The sequence below is a fragment of the Poecile atricapillus genome, chromosome 27 (assembly GCF_030490865.1).
Source record: "Poecile atricapillus isolate bPoeAtr1 chromosome 27, bPoeAtr1.hap1, whole genome shotgun sequence".
Classification (NCBI taxonomy): Eukaryota; Metazoa; Chordata; class Aves; order Passeriformes; family Paridae; genus Poecile; species Poecile atricapillus.
Genome location: NC_081275.1, coordinates 1908458 through 1930755, shown reverse-complemented (window position 1 = coordinate 1930755; position 22298 = coordinate 1908458). Strand labels below are relative to the sequence as shown.

Below are 22298 nucleotides of genomic sequence, written 5' to 3'. Positions count from 1 at the left end.
CCATTCCCTGCTCCATTCCTGCTCCATTCCCTGCTCCATTCCCGCTCCATTCCTGTTAATTCCTGTTCCATTCCCTGCTCCATTCCTGCTCCATTCCCTGCTCCACTCCCTGCTCCATTCCTGCTCCATTCCCTGCTCTGATCCCTCCTCCATTCCCTGTTCCATTCCCGCTCCATTTCCTGCTCCTCTCCCGTCTCTATTCCCGCTCCATTCCCGCTCCATTCCTGTTAATTCCTGCTCCATTCCCTGTTCCATTCCTGCTCCATTCCCTGTTCCATTTCCTGCTCCACTCCCGTTCCATTCCCGCTCCCACGGCCCCTCTGTCTGGGCCGGAGCAGCCGCAGCCCCCCAGGCTCAGCCTCTGCTGCGCTTCAGGCGAGGCTCAAGTTGTGCTGGGAAAGCAAACCTGGATCCTTCCATCCCATCCCATCCCATGGATCCCATCCTATGGATCCCATCCTATCCCATGGATCCCATCCTATGGATCCCATCCCATCCCATGGATCCCATCCTATGGATCCCATCCCATGGATCCCATCCCATGGATCCCATCCCATCCCATGGATCCCATCCTATGGATCCCATCCCATCCCACTCCACCCCACATCCCAAGGAGTGGGGCAGGAGCTGTTTCCATGCCCACAGGCTCTGCCCATGTCCCGCTGTCCCTGCGCTGTCCCTGTCCTGTCCCCGCTGTCCTCCCGCCGTGTCCCGCTGTCCCTCTGTCCCACCCCTGTCCCCCTGTCCCTGTGCTGTCCCCCTGTCCCCCCTGTCCCCCTGTCCCTGTGCTGTCCCCCTGTCCCCCCTGTCACTGTGCTGTCCCCCTGTCCCTGTGCTGTCCCTGTGTCTCCCCTGTCCCCCTGTCCCTGTGCTGTCCCCCTGTCCCCCTGTCCCCCCTGTCCCCCCTGTCACTGTGCTGTCCCCCTGTCCCTGTGCTGTCCCTGTGTCTCCCCTGTCCCCCTGTCCCTGTGCTGTCCCCCTGTCCCCCTGTCCCCCTGTCCCTGTGCTGTCCCCCTGTCCCTGTGCTGTCCCTGTGTCTCCCCTGTCCCCCTGTCCCTGTGCTGTACCCCTGTCCCCCTGTCCCTGTGCTGTCCCCCTGTCCCCCTGTCCCCCTGTCCCTGTGCTGTCCCCCTGTCCCCCTGTCGCTGTGCTGTCCCTGTGTCTCCCCTGTCCCCCTGTCCCTGTGCTGTCCCTGTGTCCCCCTGTCCCCCTGTCCCTGTGCTGTCCCCCTGTCCCCCTGTCCCCCTGTCCCTGTGCTGTCCCCCTGTCCCTGTGCTGTCCCGCTGTCCCGCTGTCCCGGACGCTCACATGGAGGACAGGCTCTCCTGCGGGGACGTCCCTCGGCAGCCGAAGCCGCAATCCTCCAGGTCCGGCTCTGTGCGGGGACAGGGACAGAGGGCCCGGGGTCAGCGGTGCCGGCCACGGCCGGAGCCCGGAGTGACCCCGGTGTGATCCCGGTGTGACCCCGGTGTGATCCCGGTGTGACCCCGGTGTGATCCCGGTGTTATCCCGGTGTGTGCCCGGTGTTATCCCGGTGTGACCCCGGTGTGTGCCCGGAGTGACCCCGGTGTGATCCCGGTGTGATCATGGTGTGATCCCGGTGTGTGCCCGGTGTGATCCCGGAGTGACCCCGGTGTGACCCCAGTGTGATCCCGGTGTGATCCCGGTGTGATCCCGGTGTGTGCCTGGTGTGATCCCGGTGTGATCCCGGTGTGTGCCTGGTGTGATCCCGGTGTGACCCTGGTGTGATCCCGGTGTGATCCCGGTGTGATCCTGGTGTGATCCCGGTGTGATCCCGGTGTGATCCCGGTGTGATCCCGGTGTGATCCTGGTGTAATCCCGGTGTGATCCCGGTGTGTGCCTGGTGTGTGCCCGGTGTGATCCCGGTGTGATCCCGGTGTGATCCCGGTGTTATCCCGGTGTGATCCTGGTGTGACCCCGGTGTTATCCCGGTGTGATCCCAGTGTGATCCTGGTGTGTGCCCGGTGTGATCCCGGTGTGATCCCGGAGTGTGCCCGCTGTGAACTGGAGGGAACTGGGCGGTACCAGGCAGCACCAGAACCGAATGGCCCCAAACAGCCCCAAACAGTCCCGGGGAGCAGCTCCTGGCACCACCTGGCACCTCCTGGCACCTCCTGGCACCTCCTGGCACTGCCTGGCACCTCCTGTCACTGCCTGGCACCTCCTGGCACCTCCTGGCACTGCCTGGCACCTCCTGGCACCTCCTGGCACCTCCTGGCACCTCCTGGCACCACCTGGCACCACCTGGCACCTCCTGGCACCTCCTGGCACCGCCTGGCACCTCCTGGCACCTCCTGGCACCTCCTGGCACCTCCTGGCACTGCCTGGCACCTCCTGGCACCTCCTGTCACCTCCTGTCACTGCCTGGCACCTCCTGGCACCTCCTGGCACCTCCTGGCACCACCTGTCACCTCCTGTCACCTCCTGGCACCTCCTGGCACCTCCTGTCACCTCCTGGCACCGCCTGGCACCTCCTGGCACCTCCTGTCACCTCCTGGCACCTCCTGGCACCTCCTGGCACCTCCTGGCACTGCCTGGTACCACAGCACAGTGCGGCCACCCCGGTAAGGTCCCCCCGGGCCTGCTGCAGCCCGAGGAGCCGCTTTTCCCGGAGGTGCCGGGAAGGAAGGAGGGCTGAATCCCTGCCCCGGTGGATCCGGGAATCCCGGGGGATCGGCTGCCGCTCTCCGGGCCGTGACAGAACCGATGTGGTTGGAAAAGAGCTCCAAGGTCAGCCAGGATTGGGGATCCTTTCCCCACAGCCGGCCACGGTTCCAGAAGGTTCCCGGCTCCTCTCTAAGGAGCTTCCAGGGAATCAGGGAATGGAAGCCTGGAAAAGCCCTCCAAGGTCAGCGAGGGCAATGATTCACCCGGCTCAGCCGTGTCCCCAAGCGCCACATCCGCGCCTTCCCGAGCAATTCCAGGGATGGGGTCCTGTCCCTGCACCCTTTCCATGTGGAAAAATTCCCGAATATCCCAAAACCTCCCCCAGCCCAGCCTGAGGCTGCTCCCTCTCCTCCTGTCCCTGTTCCCAGGGAGCAGAGCCCCCCGGCTGTCCCCTCCTGGCAGGGATTTCTGGAGATCCAGGAAGTCCCTCCCGATCCCACTTTTTCCCCAGGATAAACATTCCCGGCTCCTTCAGCCGCTCCAAACCCTTCCATGGACGCGCTCCAGCCCCTCCATGTCCTCCTTGGGGAGATCCCAGAACAGCCCCCAGGATCTGAGAGTGCCCTCAGCAGCACCCAGAACCTTCCAGAACCTTCCAGAACCATCCAGAACCTTCCCTGCACCCCAGGAAATCTGGGATGGGGCCGCTGTGCGCACGTGCAGGATCTCTCTCCTTCCAAGGGTAATCCAGGATAAATCCCGGATTTATCCTCCCATCCCTGGAGCGCTCGCTCCCCTCGCCCTGGGCCCTGTCGGATGGTTTGGCTCCAGCTGCCTCCCTGCCCTTCCTCTCCTTCCCCACACATTCCCACCTGCAGGAATCCCGGGAATCTCCTGCTGGGAATGCCGCGATTCCCAGCGGGGAGCCGGGGGTTTCCTGCAGCTGGGAATGAGCAAACGCAGCTGGGGCTCCTCCAGCCAGGGCTGGGGGGATCCTGGATCCCTCATCCTCCCCTCGGGAATGTCCTGCTGGGTTGGGATTGTCCCGGGACGCTTTTCCAGGCAGGAGGAATCCACATTCCTGGATGTGGCCAGAATTTCCCGGTGCGAGATCCTGGAGCAGCTCCAGTGCTGGAATGGGCTCCAGGAGGAGCTTGGACACGGGATGAAGGGACAGGACACAGGGAATGGGCTCAGACTGGGATAGGGATGGGATTTTGGGATGGAATTCTTCCCTGTGAGGGCGGTGAGGGGATGGGATGGAATTCCCGGAGAAGCTGGGGCTGCCTCTGGATTCCTGGGAGTGACCGAGGCCAGGCTGGAGCAGCCCGGGATAACGGGAAGTGTCCCTGCCCATGGATCATCCTTAAGGTCCTTCCCAGCCCCAACCACTCCGTGATCCCACAGAAACCTCTCCAGCTCCCCCAAAACCACCCCAGCTTCCAAAATCCCGGGATTTTTGGCTCCCTGCTCATTCCCGTCACGCCGACACCATCCCGGTGCCCGAGACAGCCCCACATTCCATCACCAGAGCGGGAGGTGACGGAGTTCTCCCCCAGGGACAGCCCTTCCCGAGGCTTGGAGAAAACCGGGAATGACAAATCCATCTGTTCCATCATCATCAGGATCCCGGAAAAGCCGTGGCAGGAGCTCAGATAAAAACCAGACTTTTTGTGCTGCCCAAGGGATGAACCTGAAGGAATTCCCTGTTCCCACGGCTGGAATCACAAAATCCAGCGCGGAAAAATTGGGAAAAGATGGAATATTGAGCTGTCTCCATGGGATCTCCCTTTCCCGGGAAAAGGGGGATCGCTTGGAGCTTCCCAAGCATCCTGTAAAAGTCTGGGATTAAAGGAATCTCCAGGTTTTTCAGGGAAAACGGCCTCACACTGGAGGTTTGATGCTAATGGATCCTCTGGAGAAAAACCAGCGGGAATTTGGCTGAGCAGCCTCTGGGACACCAAATCCAAACCCAAAACGTGACAAAAACCGGGAGCTGTCCCCAAAATCTGTCTGGAACTGGGAAAAAAAATCCCCATCCTGAAGCTCCTAAAATCCCAGTCAGACAAAAAGAGGGATTTTGGAAAAGGAAATTGAGGATCTGGGGGTTTTTTGAGGACTTTGGATGATTGGATTTTGCCTCTATGGCTCATTCCTGACTCGGGATTCCTGGATCCCGGGGTTATTCCTGAGGGGGCTGAAATGACGGCAGAGGGGAGCAGAATTTGGGAGGGGAAAAGTAATTCCATGCAGGAATCCTGGGATGTCCAATATCCAGGATCACCTGTTATCCAGGGACACCGCATTATCCAGGGATTCCTGTTATCCCAGGATATTCATTATCCAAGGAAACCCATTATCCCAGGATATCCATTCTCCAGGGACACCCCATTATCCAGGGATTCCTGTTATCCCAGGATATCCATTCTCCAAGGACACCCTTTATCCCAGGATATCCATTATCCAGGAATATCCATTCTCTGGGAATATCCATTCTCCAGGAATATCCAATCCCCCGGAATATCCATTCTCCAGGAACACTCATTCTCCAGGAATATCCGTTCTCCGGGAATATCCATTCTCCAGGAACACTCATTCCACGGGAATATCCATTCTCCAGGGGTATCCATTCTCCAGGAATATCCATTCTCTGGGAATATCCATTCTCTGGGAATATCCATTCTCCAGGAATATCCGTTCTCCGGGAATATCCATTCACCAGGAACACCCATTCCACGGGAATATCCATTCTCCAGGAATATCCAATCCCCAGGAATATCCATTCTCTGGGAATATCCATTCTCCAGGAATATCCAATCCCCAGGAACATCCATTCTCCAGGAATATCCATTCTCCAGGAATATCCAATCCCCGGGAACATCCATTCTCCAGGGATATCCATTCACCAGGAATATCCATTCTCCAGGAATATCCATTCTCCAGGAATATCCATTCTCTGGGAATATCCATTCTCTGGGAATATCCATTCTCCAGGAATATCCAATCCCCGGGAATATCCAATCCCCGGGAACATCCATTCTCCAGGAATATCCATTCTCCAGGAATATCCATTCTCTGGGAATATCCATTCTCTGGGAATATCCATTCTCCAGGAATATCCAATCCCCGGGAATATCCAATCCCCGGGAACATCCATTCTCCAGGGATATCCATTCTCTGGGAATATCCATTCTCCAGGAATATCCAGTCCCTGGGAATATTCTCCAGAGCCACTCCTTATCCACGGATACCCAATTCTCCATGCCCACCCACCATTCCCCAGGAACGCCCAATCCTCCAGGATCCTCATTCTCCAGGGCCACTCCGGAGGTGCCGCGGGCAAACGCGACCCCCCCGTCCCCCCCTGGCTGCCCCAGAGTGGGAAACCAGCTGGGAAAGCTGGGAATGCTGCGGTGGGAGAGCCCTCGGGAATGCCAACTCGGACATACCTGGGAATTCACGTACCTGCCCGGCTGCTCTCCGGCTGGCTCAGGAGGGGGTTCAGGGACAGCCCCGACGTCAGGGGGCTCCCGAAAATGTGCGAGGAAGGGAGGCTGAAGGTGGAACCGGCCAGGGAAAACACCTGCGTGGGGAATGGGGGAATGTCCTCGTTATTCCGGCGCTTCCCAGCTTAAAAATATCTCCTGGAAGTCTGGAGAGAGGCTTGGCACGTTCCCAGAGCCGGCTGGGAGCTGTGGGAATGGGGTGGAGCCGGTCGCTCTTCCCAGTGGGACAGCTCCAGCAGGGATTGACTGCCAGGGGATCCGGGGATTTGGGGTGGGGATGGAACTGCTGGGGGATCCGGGGATTTGGGGTGGGGATGGCATGTCCCAGTCCTGAGTGTTCCCTGTCCCAACTGTTCCCAATCCCGAGTGTTCCAATCCCAATTGTCCCAATCCTGACTGTCCCAATCCCAAATGTTTTCAACCGCGATCGTCCCAATCCCGAGTGCTCCCTTTCCCAACTGTCCCAATCCCAACTGTCCCAATTCTGAATGTTTTCAATCCCAATTATCCCAATCCCGAGTGCTCCCTTTCCCAACTGTCCCAATCCCAAGTGTTCCCAATCCCGACTGTCCCAATCCCAATTGTCCCAATTCTGAATGTTTTCAATCCCAATTATCCCAATCCCGAGTGCTCCCTGTCCCAACTGTCCCAATCCTGACTGTCCCAATGCCGAATGTTTCCAATCCCGATTGTTCCAATCCCGATTGTCCCAACCCCAACCATCCCAATCCCAACCATCCCAATCCCAACCATCCCAACCCAAACCATCCCAATCCCAACCATCCCAATCCCAACCATCCCAATCCCAACCATCCCAATCCCAACCATCCCAACCCAAACCATCCCAATCCCCAGTGCTCCCAATCCAAACCATCCCAATCCAAACCATCCCAATCCCCAGTGCTCCCAATCCCAACCATCTCAACCCAAACCATCCCAATCCCAACCATCCCAACCCCAACCATCCCAATCCAAACCATCCCAATCCCAACCATCCCAATCCAAACCATCCCAACCCAATCCCATCCCAGACCATCCCAATCCCAACCATCCCAATCCAAACCATCCCAACCCAAACCATCCCAATCCCTCCCGTTCCCTGTCCGCTCTGGATCCCGGGTCCCGGATCCCGGATCCCGGCCGTTTCCGTGGTTACCTGTGTGGTGGAGCCGGCGGCGGAGGCGGGGATGGAGCTGGCGAAGGGCGCTCGGCCCAGCTGGGCCAGGCCGGCGCCGCCCTGCAGCGGGAGCAGTGCCGAGGGCAGCGGGGTGCTGCAGGCCGCCCGCAGCGCCGCGCCCAGCGGGATCGGGTCCTTGTTGCTCGTGTAGATCCCTGCCGGAGAGCACATTCCCAACTGTCCCCACTGTCCCAAGGGTTGGGGAGAGCACATTCCTGACTCTCCCGACTATCCTGACTATCCTGAGGGTTGGGGAGAGCACATTCCCGACTGTCCCGACTATCCCGACTATCCCAACTATCCCAAGGGTTGGAGAGAGCACATTCCCGACTATCCTGACTCTCCCGACTGTCCCGAGGGTTGGGGAGAGCACATTCCCGACTGTCCCGACTATCCCGACTATCCCAAGGGTTGGGGAGAGTGCATTCCCGACTATCCTGACTGTCCCGAGGGTTGGGGAGAGCACATTCCCAACTGTTCCGACTATCCCAATTATCCCAAGGGTTGGGGAGAGCACATTCCCGACTATCTCAACTGTCCCAAGGGTTGGGGAGAGCACATTCCCAACTGTTCCGACTATCCCAATTATCCCAAGGGTTGGGGAGATCACATTCCCAACTGTTCCGACTATCCCAATTATCCCAAGGGTTGGGGAGATCACATTCCCGACTATCTCGACTGTCCCGACTATCCCAACTATGCTGAGAGCTGGGGAGAGCACATTCCTGACTATCCCAACTGTCCCGACTATCCCAAGGGTTGGGGAGATCACATTCCCAACTATCCCAACTATGCCCAGGGTTGGGGAGAGCACATTCCCGACTATCTCGACTATCCTGAGGGTTGTGGAAAGGAGATTCCTCCTTATCCCACTTTTCCTGAGGTTTATGGAGAGATTCCCTCTTATCCCGCCTATCCCGAAGGTTGGGGAGTCACCATTCCCGCTTTTCTCTCTCCTAAGGGTCAGGGAGCTGCCATTCCCTCCTGTCCCTCCCCCTCTGGAAGAAGCGGGAAGGGACAGGGAACACTCGGGAATGGGAACAGTTGGGAATGGGAGCAGTTGGGAATGGGAACAGTTGGGAATGGGAACAGTCGGGATTGGGAACAGTCGGGAATGGGAACAGTCGGGATTGGGAACAGTCGGGATTGGGAACAGTCGGGATTGGGAACACTCAGGAATGGGAACACTCAGGAATGGGAACAATTGGGATTGGGAACAGTCGGGACAGGAACAGTCGAGACAGGAACAGTCAGGATTGGGAACAATTGGGATTGGGAACAGTCGGGATTGGGAACAGTCGGGATTGGGAACAATTGGGATTGAGAACAGTCGGGATTGGGAACAGTCGGGACTGGGAACAGTTGGGATTGGGAACAGTCGGGATTGGGAACAGTCGGGATTGGGAACAGTCGGGATTGGGAACAGCTGGGATTGGGAACAGTCGGGATTGGGAACACTCAGGAATGGGAACAGTCGGGATTGGGAACAGTCGGGACAGGAACAGTCGGGATTGGGAACACTCAGGAATGGGAACAGTCGGGATTGGGAACAGTCAGGGTTGGGAACAATTGGGATTGGGAACAGTCAGGGTTGGGAACAATTGGGATTGGGAACAGTCGGGATTTGGAACAGTCGGGATTGGGAACAGTCGGGAATGGGAACAGTCAGGATTGAGAACAGTCGGGATTGGGAACAGTTGGGGTTGGGAACAGTCGGGATTGGGAACACTCAGGGTTGGGAACAGTTGGGATTGGGAACAGTCAGGGTTGGGAACACTCAGGGTTGGGAACAGTTGGGATTGGGAACAGTCAGGATTGGGAACAGTCAGGGTTGGGAACAGTCGGGATTGGGAACAGTCAGAATTGGGAACAGTCGGGATGCAGTGTCGGAGCCCCTCCTTTCCCAGCTGCATTAACCCTTCCCTGCCTGGTGTCACAGCAGTTCCCAGCCCAGCATCCCTCCCCAGTCCAGGGAAGGGGCTCCACTGGGAGCTCTGGGAGTTATTGGGAATCACTGGGAATCACTGGGAATTACTGGGGATTACTGGGAGTTCCTGGTGCCTCCCAGCCCCGCTGGACATGGGAACACCGGGATGAGAAGTTTTGTTTCCATATGAGGGGGGGTTAAATGGAACCACTCTGGAGAGCCCCCGGTGTGGGGTCCCGGAATATTCCCAGTTTTATCCAGCTGGGAATTCAGCCCTGGCCGGGAGAGGAGGAGCCAAAAGGGGTTGGGATGTTCCCAGCTCGGATCTGCACCCCAAATTTTGGGAAGCTGATCTGGGGGGGAAATTCCGGGCGAAGGCCAGGATGGAACAGGATGTGGATTTTTATGGATTTAAGGGACAGAGCTACGTGCAGGCAGGTCTGGACACGGCTCAATGTGCTGGAAAATTCTGGAAAAGGCTGGGAAAGGCTGGGAAAGGCTGGAAAATTCTACAAAGCAATGGAAAAGACTGGAAAATTCTGGAAAAGGCTGGAAAAATCTGGAGAAGGCTGGGAAATCCTAGAAAAAGTGGGGGAATTCTAGAAAAATCTGGAAGATTCTGGAGAAGTCTGCAAATGCTGTAAAAGACTGGAAAATTGTGGGAAAGGCTGGAAAATTCTAGAAAAGGCTGGGAAAGTCTGGAAAAAATTTGCAAAGCAATGGAAAAGGCTGGGCAATGCTGGAAAATTCTAGAAAATTCCAGAAAAACCTGGGAAGTTCTGGAAAAGGGTTGGGAATTCTGGAAAAGGCTGGAAAATTGTGGAAAAGTCTGGAAAATTCTAGAAAAGGCTGGGAAAGTCTGGAAAAAATTTGCAAAGCAATGGAAAAGGCTGGGCAATGCTGGAAAATTCTAGAAAATTCCAGAAAAACCTGGGAAGTTCTGGAAAAGGGTTGGGAATTCTGGAAAAGGCTGGAAAATTATGGAAAAGGCAGGAAAATTGTGGAAAGAGCTGGAAAATTCCGGAACTTTCTGGCAAAGGGCCCTCAGCACACGCAGGGATCCCTGAAGGGAGGACACACCTGAGCCCAGCAGCGGCGACTCCACGCTGAGGCTGGGCAGACTCCCGGGGTGGCCGAAACTCCGGGAAGAATTCCCGACGCTGGAGCTGACCAGGGATCCCCCGGAGAAGGGCGAGGAGGAGGTGGAGGTGGAGCCGGCCAGCTGAGCCCCCAGGACCTCTTTGCCTTTGCCCGCCTTGGGCCTGCCGGGGCCGTGCTTGTTCTTCTTGCTGCCCTTGTGCTTCTTCTCCTTGAGGCCTTCGCCTTCCTCGGCGCCCAGCGGCGGCATCCGCTTGTGGCCGGCCGCGGATCCGGCCGCGGCACCACCGGAACCTTTGTAATCCACGGGGGAAGCGTCGCGGGCTCGCGGCGGGGCGGCGGCCGAGGTGGAGAAGCGCATGACGGAGCCGAAGCCGGAGAAGATCACCTTCTGCTCGAAGGTGTCTGTCTTGGTGGCCTCGGAGAGCGGCGAGCAGCGCGAGGATGAGGCGGAGCCGGAGGCTTTGCGGAATTTCTCGTCCTCCTGCTCCAGTTTGGGGAAGGGCAGCAGGTCCTGGGAGGCGGGAAGGCCGCAGGAGGAGCCTGAGGGAAGGGGAGAGCTCAGAGGGCAGCGAGCAGGGCATGGAGGGGAGGCTGGTGCTTCATTGTGCTGCTCTTCCTCTTCCTTCATCATCGGGAACTTCCCTTCCTCCATCTCCTCTTCCTCATCCTTCATCCCACTTCTCTTCCTCCTCCCTCATCCCTCTCCTTTAGTCCTTCATCCCTCTCCTCTTCCTCCTCCTTCATCACTGGGAACTTCCCTTCTTCACTCTCCTCTTTCCTCATCCTTCATCCCACTCCTCTTCCTCCTCCCTCATCCCTCTCCTCTTCCTCACTCTCCTCTTCCTCATCCTTCATCCCTCTCCTCTTCCTCCTCCCTCATCCCTCTCCTTTTCTCCTTCATCCCGCTCCTCTTCCTCACTCTCCTCTTCCTCATCCTTCATCCCACTCCTCTTCCTCCTCCCTCATCCCTCTCCTCTTCCTCCTCCCTCATCCCTCTCCTCTTCCTCACTCTCCTCTTCCTCATCCTTCATCCCTCTCCTCTTCCTCCTCCTTCATCACTGGGAACTTCCCTTCTTCACTCTCCTCTTTCCTCATCCTTCATCCCACTCCTCTTCCTCCTCCCTCATCCCTCTCCTTTTCTCCTTCATCCCTCTCCTCTTCCTCCTCTTTTGTCACCATGAACTTCCCTTCTTCATTCTCCTCTTCCTCATCCTTCATCCCATTCTTCTTCCTCCTCCCTCATCCCTCTCCCCTTCCTCACTCTCTTTTTCCTCATCCTTCATCCCGCTCCTCTTCTTCCTCCCTCATCCCTCTCCTTTTCTCCTTCATCCCTCTCCTCTTCCTCCTCTTTTGTCACCAGGAACTTCCCTTCCTTGCTCTCCTCTTCCTTGTCCTTCATCCCTCTCATCCTTCCTCCCTCTCCTTTTCCCCTTCATCCCTCTCCTTTTCACCTTCATCCCTCTCCCCTTCCTCACTCTCCTCTTTCTCTTCCTTCATCCCTCTCCTCTTCCTCACTTTCCTCTTCCTCGTCCTTCCTCACTCTCCTTCTGTCCTTCATCCTTCCCCTCTCCCTCCTCCTCCTCCTCCTCCTCCTCCTCCTCCTCCTCCTCCTCCTCCTCCTCCTCCTCCTCTTCCTCCTTATTCATCCTCCCCCCTTCATCTTCCCCATCCTCCTCCTCCCTCCTTTCTCCTTCCTCCCTCCTCCTCCTCCTCCTCCTCCTCCTCACCCGCCGCCTGGAAGGTTCCTCCTGGCGCGGCCGTTCCGAAGCCTCCGGAGCTTTTCCCGCTTCCCGTCTTCTTCCCCTTGTGGCTGCTGCCGTGGCCAGAGCATTTCCTGCCCTTGGCCTCGGGCCGGGCCAGCTCTGAGCTCTCCTTGGGAGCCTCGTGGTGGCCACCGGAGCCCTGGGGGAGGCCACGGGGTCACCCCGGGATTTTCCCCATTCTCCCGATTTTCCCCGATTTTTCCTGTTTTTTTCCCTGATTTTCTCCGATTTTTCCTGATTTTTCACAAATTTTTCACAGTTTTTCCCATTTTTCCCAATTTTCCCGATTTTTCCCAATTTTTCCCAATTTTTCCTGATTTTTTCCAATTTTTCCTGATTTTTCCCAATTTTTCCTGATTTTTCCCAATTTTTCCCAATTTTTCCCAATTTTCCCCATTTTTTCCTGATTTTTCCCGATTTTTCCCAATTTTTCCGATTTTTCCCAGCTTTTCCCGATTTTTCCCAATTTCCCCCCATTTCCCCTGATTTTCCCCATTTCCCCTGATTTTCCCACTTTTTCAAGATTTCCCCGACTTCCCATTTTTCCTGAATTTTCCCAGTTTTCCTAATTGTTCCCCGATTTTTCCAGATCTTCCTAATTTCCCCATTTTCCCCAATTTCCCCCCAATTTTCCCGATTTCTCCAGATCTTCCCAATTTTCCCGATTTCCCCAATTTTCCCTATTCCCCCAATTTTCCCTATTTCCCCAATTTTCCCAATTCTCCCAATTTTCCCACTTCTCCCCAATTTTCCTGATTTCCCCAATTTTTTCCTGCTTTTCCCAAATTTCCTCCCTCCAGAGCAGGAATGCTGCTTGGGAATGGCACCGGGAACGGATCCCAGGGATTGGGCTCATCCCAGGGAACCGCAGGGAATTCCGAAGGGAAGGGAGCCGAGTCTCCAGCTCCAAAATCCTCCGGAATTTGGCTGCGATTCCATCGGGGAATTCGGATTCCTGCCTCAGGTGTGCTGCTCCCAGCACCTCCATCCCACCGGGGGATTTCCTTGGGAATGGGATGGGATCAGGGATTCCCGGGGGGAATTTCCAGGGAATTCCAGGGAATATCCACTGGGTGCTTTGGGGAGGAGAGAGGGAACCAGATCAAGGAACAACAGGAAAATGGGAATAAACGGGGCAGGAGGAAAACGCTGGAGGTGGGAAGTGAAGGAAAATCCCTCTGGGAATCAACTGGAATTTTGTGCAGGAGGAGCAGATTTTCCTGCCCCTTTTCCCAGTTTTTTGGCTGGATTTTCCTGCCCTTTCTCCCGTTTTTTTTGGCTGGATTTTACTGTCCCTTTTCCCAGTTTTTTGGCTGGATTTTCCTGCCCTTTCTCCCGTTTTTTTTGGCTGGATTTTACTGCCTTTTTTCACAGTTTTTTGGCTGGATTTTCCTGCCCCTTTTCCCAGTTTTTTGGCTGGATTTTCCTGCCCATTCCCAGTTTTTTGGCTGGATTTTACTGCCCCTTTCTCCCGGTTTTTTGGCTAGATTTCCTGGGTGGATTTTCCTGCCCATTCCCAGTTTTTAGGCTGGATTTTCCTGCCCCTTTTTCCCAGTTTTTTGATTGGATTTTCCTGCCCCTTTTTCCCAGTTTTTTGACTGGATTTTCCTGCCCCTTTTCCCAGTTTTTTGGCTGGATTTTGCTGCCCTTTTCCCCAGTTTTTGGCCTGGATTTTACAGCCCCTTTCTCCCGGTTTTTTGGCTGGATTTTGCTGCCCTTTTCCCCAGTTTTTGGCTGGATTTCCTGGGTGGATTTTCCTGCCCATTCCCAGTTTTTTTGCTGGATTTTCCTGCCCCTTTTCCCAGTTTTTTGGCTGGATTTTGCTGCCCCTTTTTCCCAGTTCTTTGGCTGGATTTTCCTGCCCTTTCTCCCGGTTTTTTGGCTGGATTTCCTGGGTGGATTTTCCTGCCCATTCCCAGTTTTTTGGCTGGATTTTGCTGCCCCTTTTTCCCAGTTTTTTGGCTGGATTTTCCTGCCCATTCCCAGTTTTTTGGCTGGATTTCCTGGGTGGATTTTCCTGCCCATTCCCAGTTTTTTTGCTGGATTTTCCTGCCCCTTTTTCCCAGTTTTTTGGCTGGATTTTGCTGCCCTTTTCCCCAGTTTTTGGCTGGATTTCCTGGGTGGATTTTCCTGCCCATTCCCAGTTTTTTGGCTGGATTTTGCTGCCCCTTTTTCCCAGTTTTTTGGCTGGATTTTCCTGCCCATTCCCAGTTTTTTGGCTGGATTTTCCCATCCGATGGATCCGGTACCTTCTCGGCAGCCACGGCCGGGGGCGCTGGGGGGAGGCTGCTGGGGGACTCCGGCCTCTTCTTGTGCTTCTGCTTCGGCCTCTCCTTGTCCTTGCGGCTCTGGAAAAAACACCAGGAACCTCTGGAATGCCGGAATTCCCAGTGCTGGGAAGAGCGGTGCCAGATCCCCCCCCCCCCCCCCCCCCCCCCCCCCCCCCCCCCCCCCCCCCCCCCCCCCCCCCCCCCCCCCCCCCCCCCAGATCCCATCAAGACATCCAAATAAATCCCCATTCCTGCAGTTTTCCAGAGGCAGATCCCATAAATAAATCCCTGTTCCCATTGTTTTCCAGCAGAGATCCCATAAAGAAATCCATATAAATCCCGATTCCCACTGTTTTCCAGAGGTTAATCCCAGAAATTAATCCAAATAAATCCCGATTCCCACTGTTTTCCAGCAGAGATCCCACAAAGAAATCCAAATAAATCCTGATTCCCACTGTTTTCCAGCACAGATCCCATAAATAAATCCAAATAAATCCCGATTCCTGCTGTTTTCCATTTGGCAGATCCCAGAAATAAATCCATATAAATCCCTATTCCCATTGTTTTCCAGAGGTTAATCCCAGAAATGAATCCAAATAAATCCCGATTCCCACTGTTTTCCAGCAGAGATCCCATAAATAAATACAAATAAATCCTGATTCCCACTGTTTTCCAGCACAGATCCCATAAATAAATCCAAATAAATCCCGATTCCTGCTGTTTTCCAGCTCAGATCTCACAAAATCTGCACCCATCCAGGGGCAGGAAAAGTCCTTTATTCCTCTCCCACTTCCCTCAGATCCCAAATCCCCCCAAAAAAACCCCAAATCCTGGATTTTGGGGCTATTTTTGGGAATAAAACCAACCCCACACAAACCCCAGGAAAATTGGATTTCTGGGATCCCGGAGCTGTTTTTTAGGACCAGCGAAATTAAAAATTTCCATCCCAGCCAGACCTGGCTCCGAAATAATTCCTTTATCCAGAAAAACCTTTTCCAGAGGTGGATTTAACCCCTTTTCCAGGATAATCTGATCCAAACCATTCCCAAATTCCCACAAATTCATTTTCATCCCGAAAATCCCCCCTCGCTGGCCAAAAATCAGAATTTTTTATCCATGGAAACTTCAAATCCGAGGGGAAAACCCTCGGGGTTTTGAGGTTGGAAGCCGCCTTCACCTCCTGGATTGAGGAAATCCTGGGAATTTGGGGGATTTGGGGAATTTTGGGAATTTTCCTGACCTTTTTTGGCCGCTCGTGGTGGGACAGGTGCTTTTCCTGGGTGGGAGACGCCGAGCGGCTCCTCCGGCCCGGGATGAAGGAGCTGCTCCCGGAATGGCGCGAGGTCTTCTGAGGGAATCCGGGATGGGAGGTGGGAAAAGGGGGAAAAGAGGGAAAAGGGGAAAGGAAGGAGGAGAAAGGGGGGAAAAAAGGGGGAAAAAGTGGGGAAAAAAGAGGGAAAATGGGAATGAAAGGAGGGAAAAGGGGGAAGAAAGGAGGGAAAAGGGAAAAAGAAGAGGGAAAAGGGAAAAAGAAGAGGGAAAAGGGAAAAAGAAGAGGGATAAAGGGGAAAAAAAGAGGGAAAAAGGAGAAAAGAGTGGGAAAAGGGGAAAGAAAAGATGGTGAAGAAAGGGAAAAAGAAGAGGGAAAAGGGGAAAAAAAGAGGGGAAAGGGGAAAAAAGAGGGAAAATGGGAATGAACAAAGAGAAAATGGGAAGAAAGGAGGGAAAAGGGGAAAGAAAAGAGGGAAAAGGGAGAAAAGAGTGGGAAAAGGGGAAAGAAAAGATGGGGAAGAAAGGGAAAAAGAAGAGGGAAAAGGGGAAAAAAAGAGGGGAAAGGGGAAAGAAAAGAGGGAAAAGGGAGAAAAGAGTGGGAAAAGGGAAAGAAAAGATGGAAAAAGGGAAAAAGAAGAGGGAAAAGGGGAAAAAAAGAAGGGAAAGGGGAAAAAGAGGAGGGAAAAGGGGAAAAAAGAGGGGAAAGGGGAAAGAAAAGATGGAAAAAGGGAAAACATTATTCCCTAAATAAATAAAAACGCCCTCAATAAACGGAATTCCTGAAACAAATGGAATTGCCGAAAGAAATAAAAATTCCCGGAAGGAATAAAAATTCCCGAAAGCCACAGGGTGTCCCGGAATCCCGGGAATTCCCGGCGCTCACCATCTTGTTGAAGTGGTATTTGCAGTAGCCGCAGTATTTGACGTTGTCCACTTCCAGCACCTCCTCCTCGCACAGCAGCCCGGCCATCTGCGCGCTGCCGCGGGAAACGGGAACAGCGGGAATATTGATGGGGAAACAGGGAAAATCAGCGGGAAAATCGGTGGGGAAATTAGTAGGGAAATAGGGAAAATCAGTGGGAAAATCAGTGGGGAAACAAGGAAAATCAGTGGGAAAATCAGTGGGAAAATCAGTGGGGAAACAGGGAAAATCAGCAGGAAAATCAGTGGGGAAACAAGGAAAATCAGTGGGAAAATCAGTGGGAAAATCAGTGGGGAAACAGGGAAAATCAGTGGGAAAATCAGTGTGAAAATCAGTGGGAAAACAGGGAAAATCAGTGGGAAAATCGATGGGGAAACAGGGAAAATCAGTGTGAAAATCGGTGGGGAAATAGGGAAAATCAGTGGGAAAATCGGTGGGAAAATCAGTGTAAAAACCAGTGGGGAAACAGGGAAAATCAGTGGGAAAATCGATGGGGAAACAGGGAAAATCAGTGTGAAAATCGGTGGGGAAATAGGGAAAATCAGTGGGAAAATCAGTGGGAAAATCAGTGGGAAAGGCAGCGGGAAAGGCAGTGGGAAAACAGGGAAAATCAGCGGGAAAAATCAGTCGGAAAATCAGTGGGGAAATCAGTGGGGAAATCAGTGGGGAAATAGGGAAAATCAGTGGAAAAATCAGTGGGGAAACAGGGAAAATCAGTGGGAAAATCAGTGGGGAAACAGGGAAAATCAGTGGAGAAAATCAGTGTGAAAATCAGTGTGAAAATCAGTGGGACATAGGGAAAGTCAGTGGGAAAATCAATGGGGAAACAGGGAAAATCAGTGGGAAAATCAGTGGGGAAATAGGGAAAATCAGTGGGAAAATCAGTGGGAATATCAGTGGGAATATCAGCAGGAAAATGAGCCGGAAAATCAGCGGGAAAATCAGTGGGGAAACAGGGAATATCAGCAGGAAAATCAGTGGGAAAATCAGTGGGAAAATCAGTGGGAAAATCGGTGTGGAAATAGGGAAAATCAGTGGGGAAATCAGTGGGAAAATCATCGGGAAAATCAGTGGGAAAATCAGCGGGAAAACAAACAGGGAAAACCAGGTGAATCAGTGGGAAAACAGTGAAAAAATGGGAAAATCAATGGGAAAATAAGGAAGAACCAGGGAAAGTTGGCAGGAAAATAAGGGAAAACCAGGGAAAGCCCAAACCCCACAACCCTCGGGGAATGAGATCCCAGATCCAGGGCAGGGGAATGAACATTCCAGAGGTTCCGACAGAATTCCCAAACTTCCAGAACTCTCTGGAAAAACCTCCTGGGCCAGGAGAAAGAGACAATTCCAGCCCTAAATAACCCCGGGGGGGGATCAACCCCAAACCCCTCAGGGAACTGGACCCCAAATCCAGATCAGGGGAATGAACATTCCATTGGTTCCGACAGAATTCCTTGGAAACTTCGGGAACTCCTTGGGCCTTCCTAGGCCAGGAGGAACAGACAACTCCAGCCTTAAATAACCCCAAACCCAGAACCCCCGGGGAACGACACCCCAAATCCAGGGCAGGGAATGAGGAGGGGAGGAACATTCCAGAAGCAAATTCCCGGGAATCTCACCAGGTGACGTGGAAGGCCTGGCGGCAGCCGTGGCGGTTGCAGGCCATGCAGGCCCCGGAGGCCGCTTTGCTCTCCCGGCCCTGCTCCTCGCAGATGTAGCAGGTCTGGGATCCGGGAATAAAAGAAAAAAAGTGGGAAAAACCACGTTTTCCATGAGAAAAAGCCTCCAGGAATTCCTAAATCTCATGGAATGCGTTGGGTCGGGAGGGATTTTTAAGCTCAGAGGATTCCAACCCCGCTCCCTCCCTCCCATATTCTGCTCGCCGTTGTCGCTCCTATGAAGGAATTTCTGGGATATTGAGGAATTTCTGAGGGATTTCTATGAAAATTCTGGGATATTCCTCGGTGGGATACACGAAACTTCTCCTTTTTTCCCCAAAATCCCAACTGTGCCATCGGATCCAACACAGAATTCCATGGATCCAGTCGGCTCCAGTCATTCCACCAAGAAATTCCTCAAATTCCCATTTTTTCCCCCCAAAACTCATCCAAATACAGAGGATCCAACACAGAATTCCATGGATCCAGCTGACTTCAGTCATTCCACCAAGAAAATCCTCAAATTCCCATTTTCTCCCCCAAAACCCAACTGTCCCATTGGAACCAACACAAAATTCCATGGATCCAGTCAGCTCTGATTGTTCCACCAAGAAATTCCTCAAATTCCCATTTTTTCCCCCAAACCCATCCAAATATGGAGGATCCAACACAAAATTCCATGGATCCAGCTGGCTTCAGTCATTCCACCAAGAAATTCCTCAAATTCCCATTTTCTCCCCCAAAACCCAACTGTCCCATTGGAACCAACCCAGAATTCCATGGATCCAGTCAGCTCTGATTGTTCCACCAAGAAATTCTTCAAATTCCCATTTTTTCCCCCAAACCCATCCAAATATGGAGGATCCAACACAAAATTCCATGGATCCAGCTGGCTTCAGTAATTCCACCAAGAAAATCCTCAAATTCCCATTTTCTCCCCCCAAAACTCATCCAAATATGGAGGATCCAACACAGAATTCCATGGATCCAGCTGGTTCTGATTGTTCCACCAAGAAATTCCTCAAATTCCCATTTTCTCCCCCAAACCCATCCAAATATGGAGGATCCAACACAAAATTCCATGGATCCAGTCAGCTCCAGTCATTCCACCAAGAAATTCCTCAAATTCCCATTTTCTCCCCCCAAAACTCATCCAAATATGGAGGATCCAACACAGAATTCCATGGATCCAGTTGGTTCTGATTGTTCCACCAAGAAATTCCTCAAATTCCCATTTTCTCCCCCAAAACCCAACTGTCCCATTGGAACCAACACAAAATTCCATGGATCCAGTCAGCTCTGATTGTTCCACCAAGAAATTCCTCGAATTCCCATTTTTTCCCCCAAACCCATCCAAATATGGAGGATCCAACACAAAATTCCATGGATCCAGTCAGCTCCAGTCATTCCACCAAGAAATTCCTGAAATTCCATCAATTTGGGGAACACAGACAAAAATTTCCTGGCAAACGCAGGGATTTCCTTGGTTTTTAAGGGAATCCCAGTGGCTGGGGGTTTTGGGATGATCCCAGAATCCCGAAATCCCGGATTTTACCTTGTTGAAGCGGTCGTGGGGGACGTACTGGAGCACGATGGGCTCCATGGTGAGCACGTTGGCAAACTGCACCTCGGGGATGTACAGGGCACACACCACGTGGGCCCAGCCTGGAAAAGGAAGGGAAAAATGGGAATTTAGTCCAGGAATCCCAAAAAAAAAAAAAAATAAAAGATCCATGCCAAAAAGTTTTGGTCCCAAAAAAATTGCTGTTCCAAAAAAAACCTACATGTTGGAAATGCTGCTGGTGCCAAAAAAACTCTGTCCTAAAAAAATTCTGTGCCAAAAGAAGCGTCTGTTCCTGAAAAAACCCTGCATCCCAAAAAACCCTTTATCCCAAAAAACCTGCATCCCAAAAAACCCTTTAACCAAAAAACCTGCATCCCAAAAAACCTTCATCCCAAAAACCTGCATCCCAAAAATGTCTTCATCCCAAAAAAGCTGCATCCCAGAAAACCATCCCAAAAAAACCCACATCCCAAAAAACTTGCATCCAAAAAAACCTGCATCCCAAAAACCTGCATCCCTAAAAACCTGCATCCCAAAAAACCTTCATCCAAAAAAACCCACATCCCAAAAAACTTGCATCCAAAAAAAGCTGCATCCCAAAAAAAGTCTTCATCCCAAAAAAGCTGAATTCCAAAAAAACTCTTCATCCTAAAACACCTGAATCCCAAAAAACCTGCATCCCAAAAAAAAACCTTCATCCCAAAAAACCTCAATGCCAAGAAAACCTCTGTCCCATAAAAAAAAAACTCCCTCCCCAAAAAAACTCCTTCCATCCCAAAAAAAATCCTCCATGAGAAGGAAACTTCATCCCAGAAAAACCTCCATTCCCAAAAAAAACTTTCTTCCCAAGATCCCAAAAAGTGTCTATCCCAAAAAAACCCTTCCATCCCAAAAAAAACCTCCATCCCAAAAAACCTCCCATCCCAAAAAAACCTTCCATCCCCATAAAAAACTCCATCCTGAAAAATCTTCATCCCAAAAAAATTCTCCATCCCCAGAAATCCCTTTATCCCAAAGACACCCCAAAAATCCTCCATCCCAAAAAAAAAGGATGCAGGGAAAACCTCCAGGGAACGGTGCCTGAGAAGAATCCAGGGAAAATCTCATTTATTTATGGAGCCGGGAGCTGGGATCCGTGGAAATCCCGAGGAATTCCAGCAGGAAAATCCCGCATGGAAAAACCCCCGGGGTGGGGCCTGGATCCCGTTAAAATCCCGCGGATCGGGAAAGGATTCCAGCGGGATCAACCCCAAAATTCCGGAATTTTGGGCTGGTTTTGATGCCGAGCCGAGCTCAGGTGGGGAAAAAATTCCTTTCCAGGGAGTGAATTTGTTGGGAAAAATCGCGGAGAGCGGAATTCCGGGTGGGAATATCGGGAAATACTCACCGCCGTTGTCCGTGCGCTTCAGGGCTCCGTCCTTGTGGGGACACAGCTCGCACCTCTGGAATGGAGCAAAAAGTGGGAAAATGAAGGGAATTTCATGGGAAAAAAATTCCCAATTGACGGCAAAATTGAATTGGTAAAATTCGAAATTGATCGGTGCAATTGAAATTTATTTTATCAATATTTTTATTTTATTTTACTTTATTTTACTTTATTTTACTTTATTTTATTTTACTTTATTTTATTTTATTTTATTTTGTTTTATTTTATTTTATTTTATTTTATTTTATTTTATTTTATTTTATTTTATGTTATATTATTTTATGTTATTAATTTTTAATTTATTTTATTCATATTTTAATTAATATCAATAAGGAGAAATATTTTATTTAACCAATAAAATTAAAAATTAACGGGTAATAACTGAAAATCAATCGATAAAATTCAAACTTAATCGACATAATTGAAAATTAATCAATAAAATTCAAAGTTAAACGGCACAACTGAAAATTAATCAATACAATTTCAATTTCCTGGATAAAATAGAAATTTAATGGATACAATTGAAATTTAATCAATAAAATTCAAAATTAATCTATTACATTGAAAATTGATCAGTAAAATTAAAAGCTCAGCGATACAATTGAAAATTAATCAATAAAAATTGAAATTTCGTGGATGAAATAGAAATTTAATTGATGCAATTGAAACTTAATAATCGACACAATTAATTAATTATAAGTGACACAATTGAATTAATTGACACAATTGAAAATTAACCCATGAAAATTTCAATTTGGTGGATAAAATAGAAATTCAATTGACAGAATGAAAAATTAATTCATTAAATTCAAAAATTAATTGAGACAATTGAAAATTAACCCATAAAAAATTCCAATTCTGTGGATAAAATAGGAATTTAAAATTCCAAATTAATGGATACAATTGAAACTCAATCAATCCATTTCAAAGTTAATTGCCACAATTGAAAATTAATCTATGAAAATTCGGATTCCATCCAGGATTTTTCCATACTCACCACCCTGGCTGCTCTTTCCTGGGATTCGCATTTCCGGCAGAACCAGGGGCCGGTGGGAACCTGGACAATTCCATAACAAGCTGGGAAAAA

The 22298-nt window shown here is 51.5% G+C and overlaps 1 protein-coding gene across 2 annotated transcripts in view; it reads right to left on the bottom strand.

Moving 5' to 3' along the window:
- MLLT6 (MLLT6, PHD finger containing) overlaps window positions 1–22298 on the bottom strand; it is a 35214-nt gene that overhangs the window by 8487 nt on the left and 4429 nt on the right. Inside the window, exons 2-13 of one of the 2 annotated variants that reach the window (XM_058858099.1) lie at window positions 22209–22288; window positions 21173–21227; window positions 19777–19886; window positions 18183–18286; window positions 16528–16621; window positions 15613–15720; window positions 14352–14450; window positions 12067–12241; window positions 10319–10879; window positions 7291–7466; window positions 6094–6211; window positions 1309–1375 (exon numbers count right to left, since the gene is read on the bottom strand). In XM_058858099.1, coding sequence (XP_058714082.1) covers window positions 1309–1375; window positions 6094–6211; window positions 7291–7466; window positions 10319–10879; window positions 12067–12241; window positions 14352–14450; window positions 15613–15720; window positions 16528–16621; window positions 18183–18286; window positions 19777–19886; window positions 21173–21227; window positions 22209–22288 — 1747 coding nt within the window. The remainder of the gene's footprint in view (window positions 1–1308; window positions 1376–6093; window positions 6212–7290; window positions 7467–10318; window positions 10880–12066; window positions 12242–14351; window positions 14451–15612; window positions 15721–16527; window positions 16622–18182; window positions 18287–19776; window positions 19887–21172; window positions 21228–22208; window positions 22289–22298) is intronic. The other variant, XM_058858100.1, reaches the window with a different exon arrangement.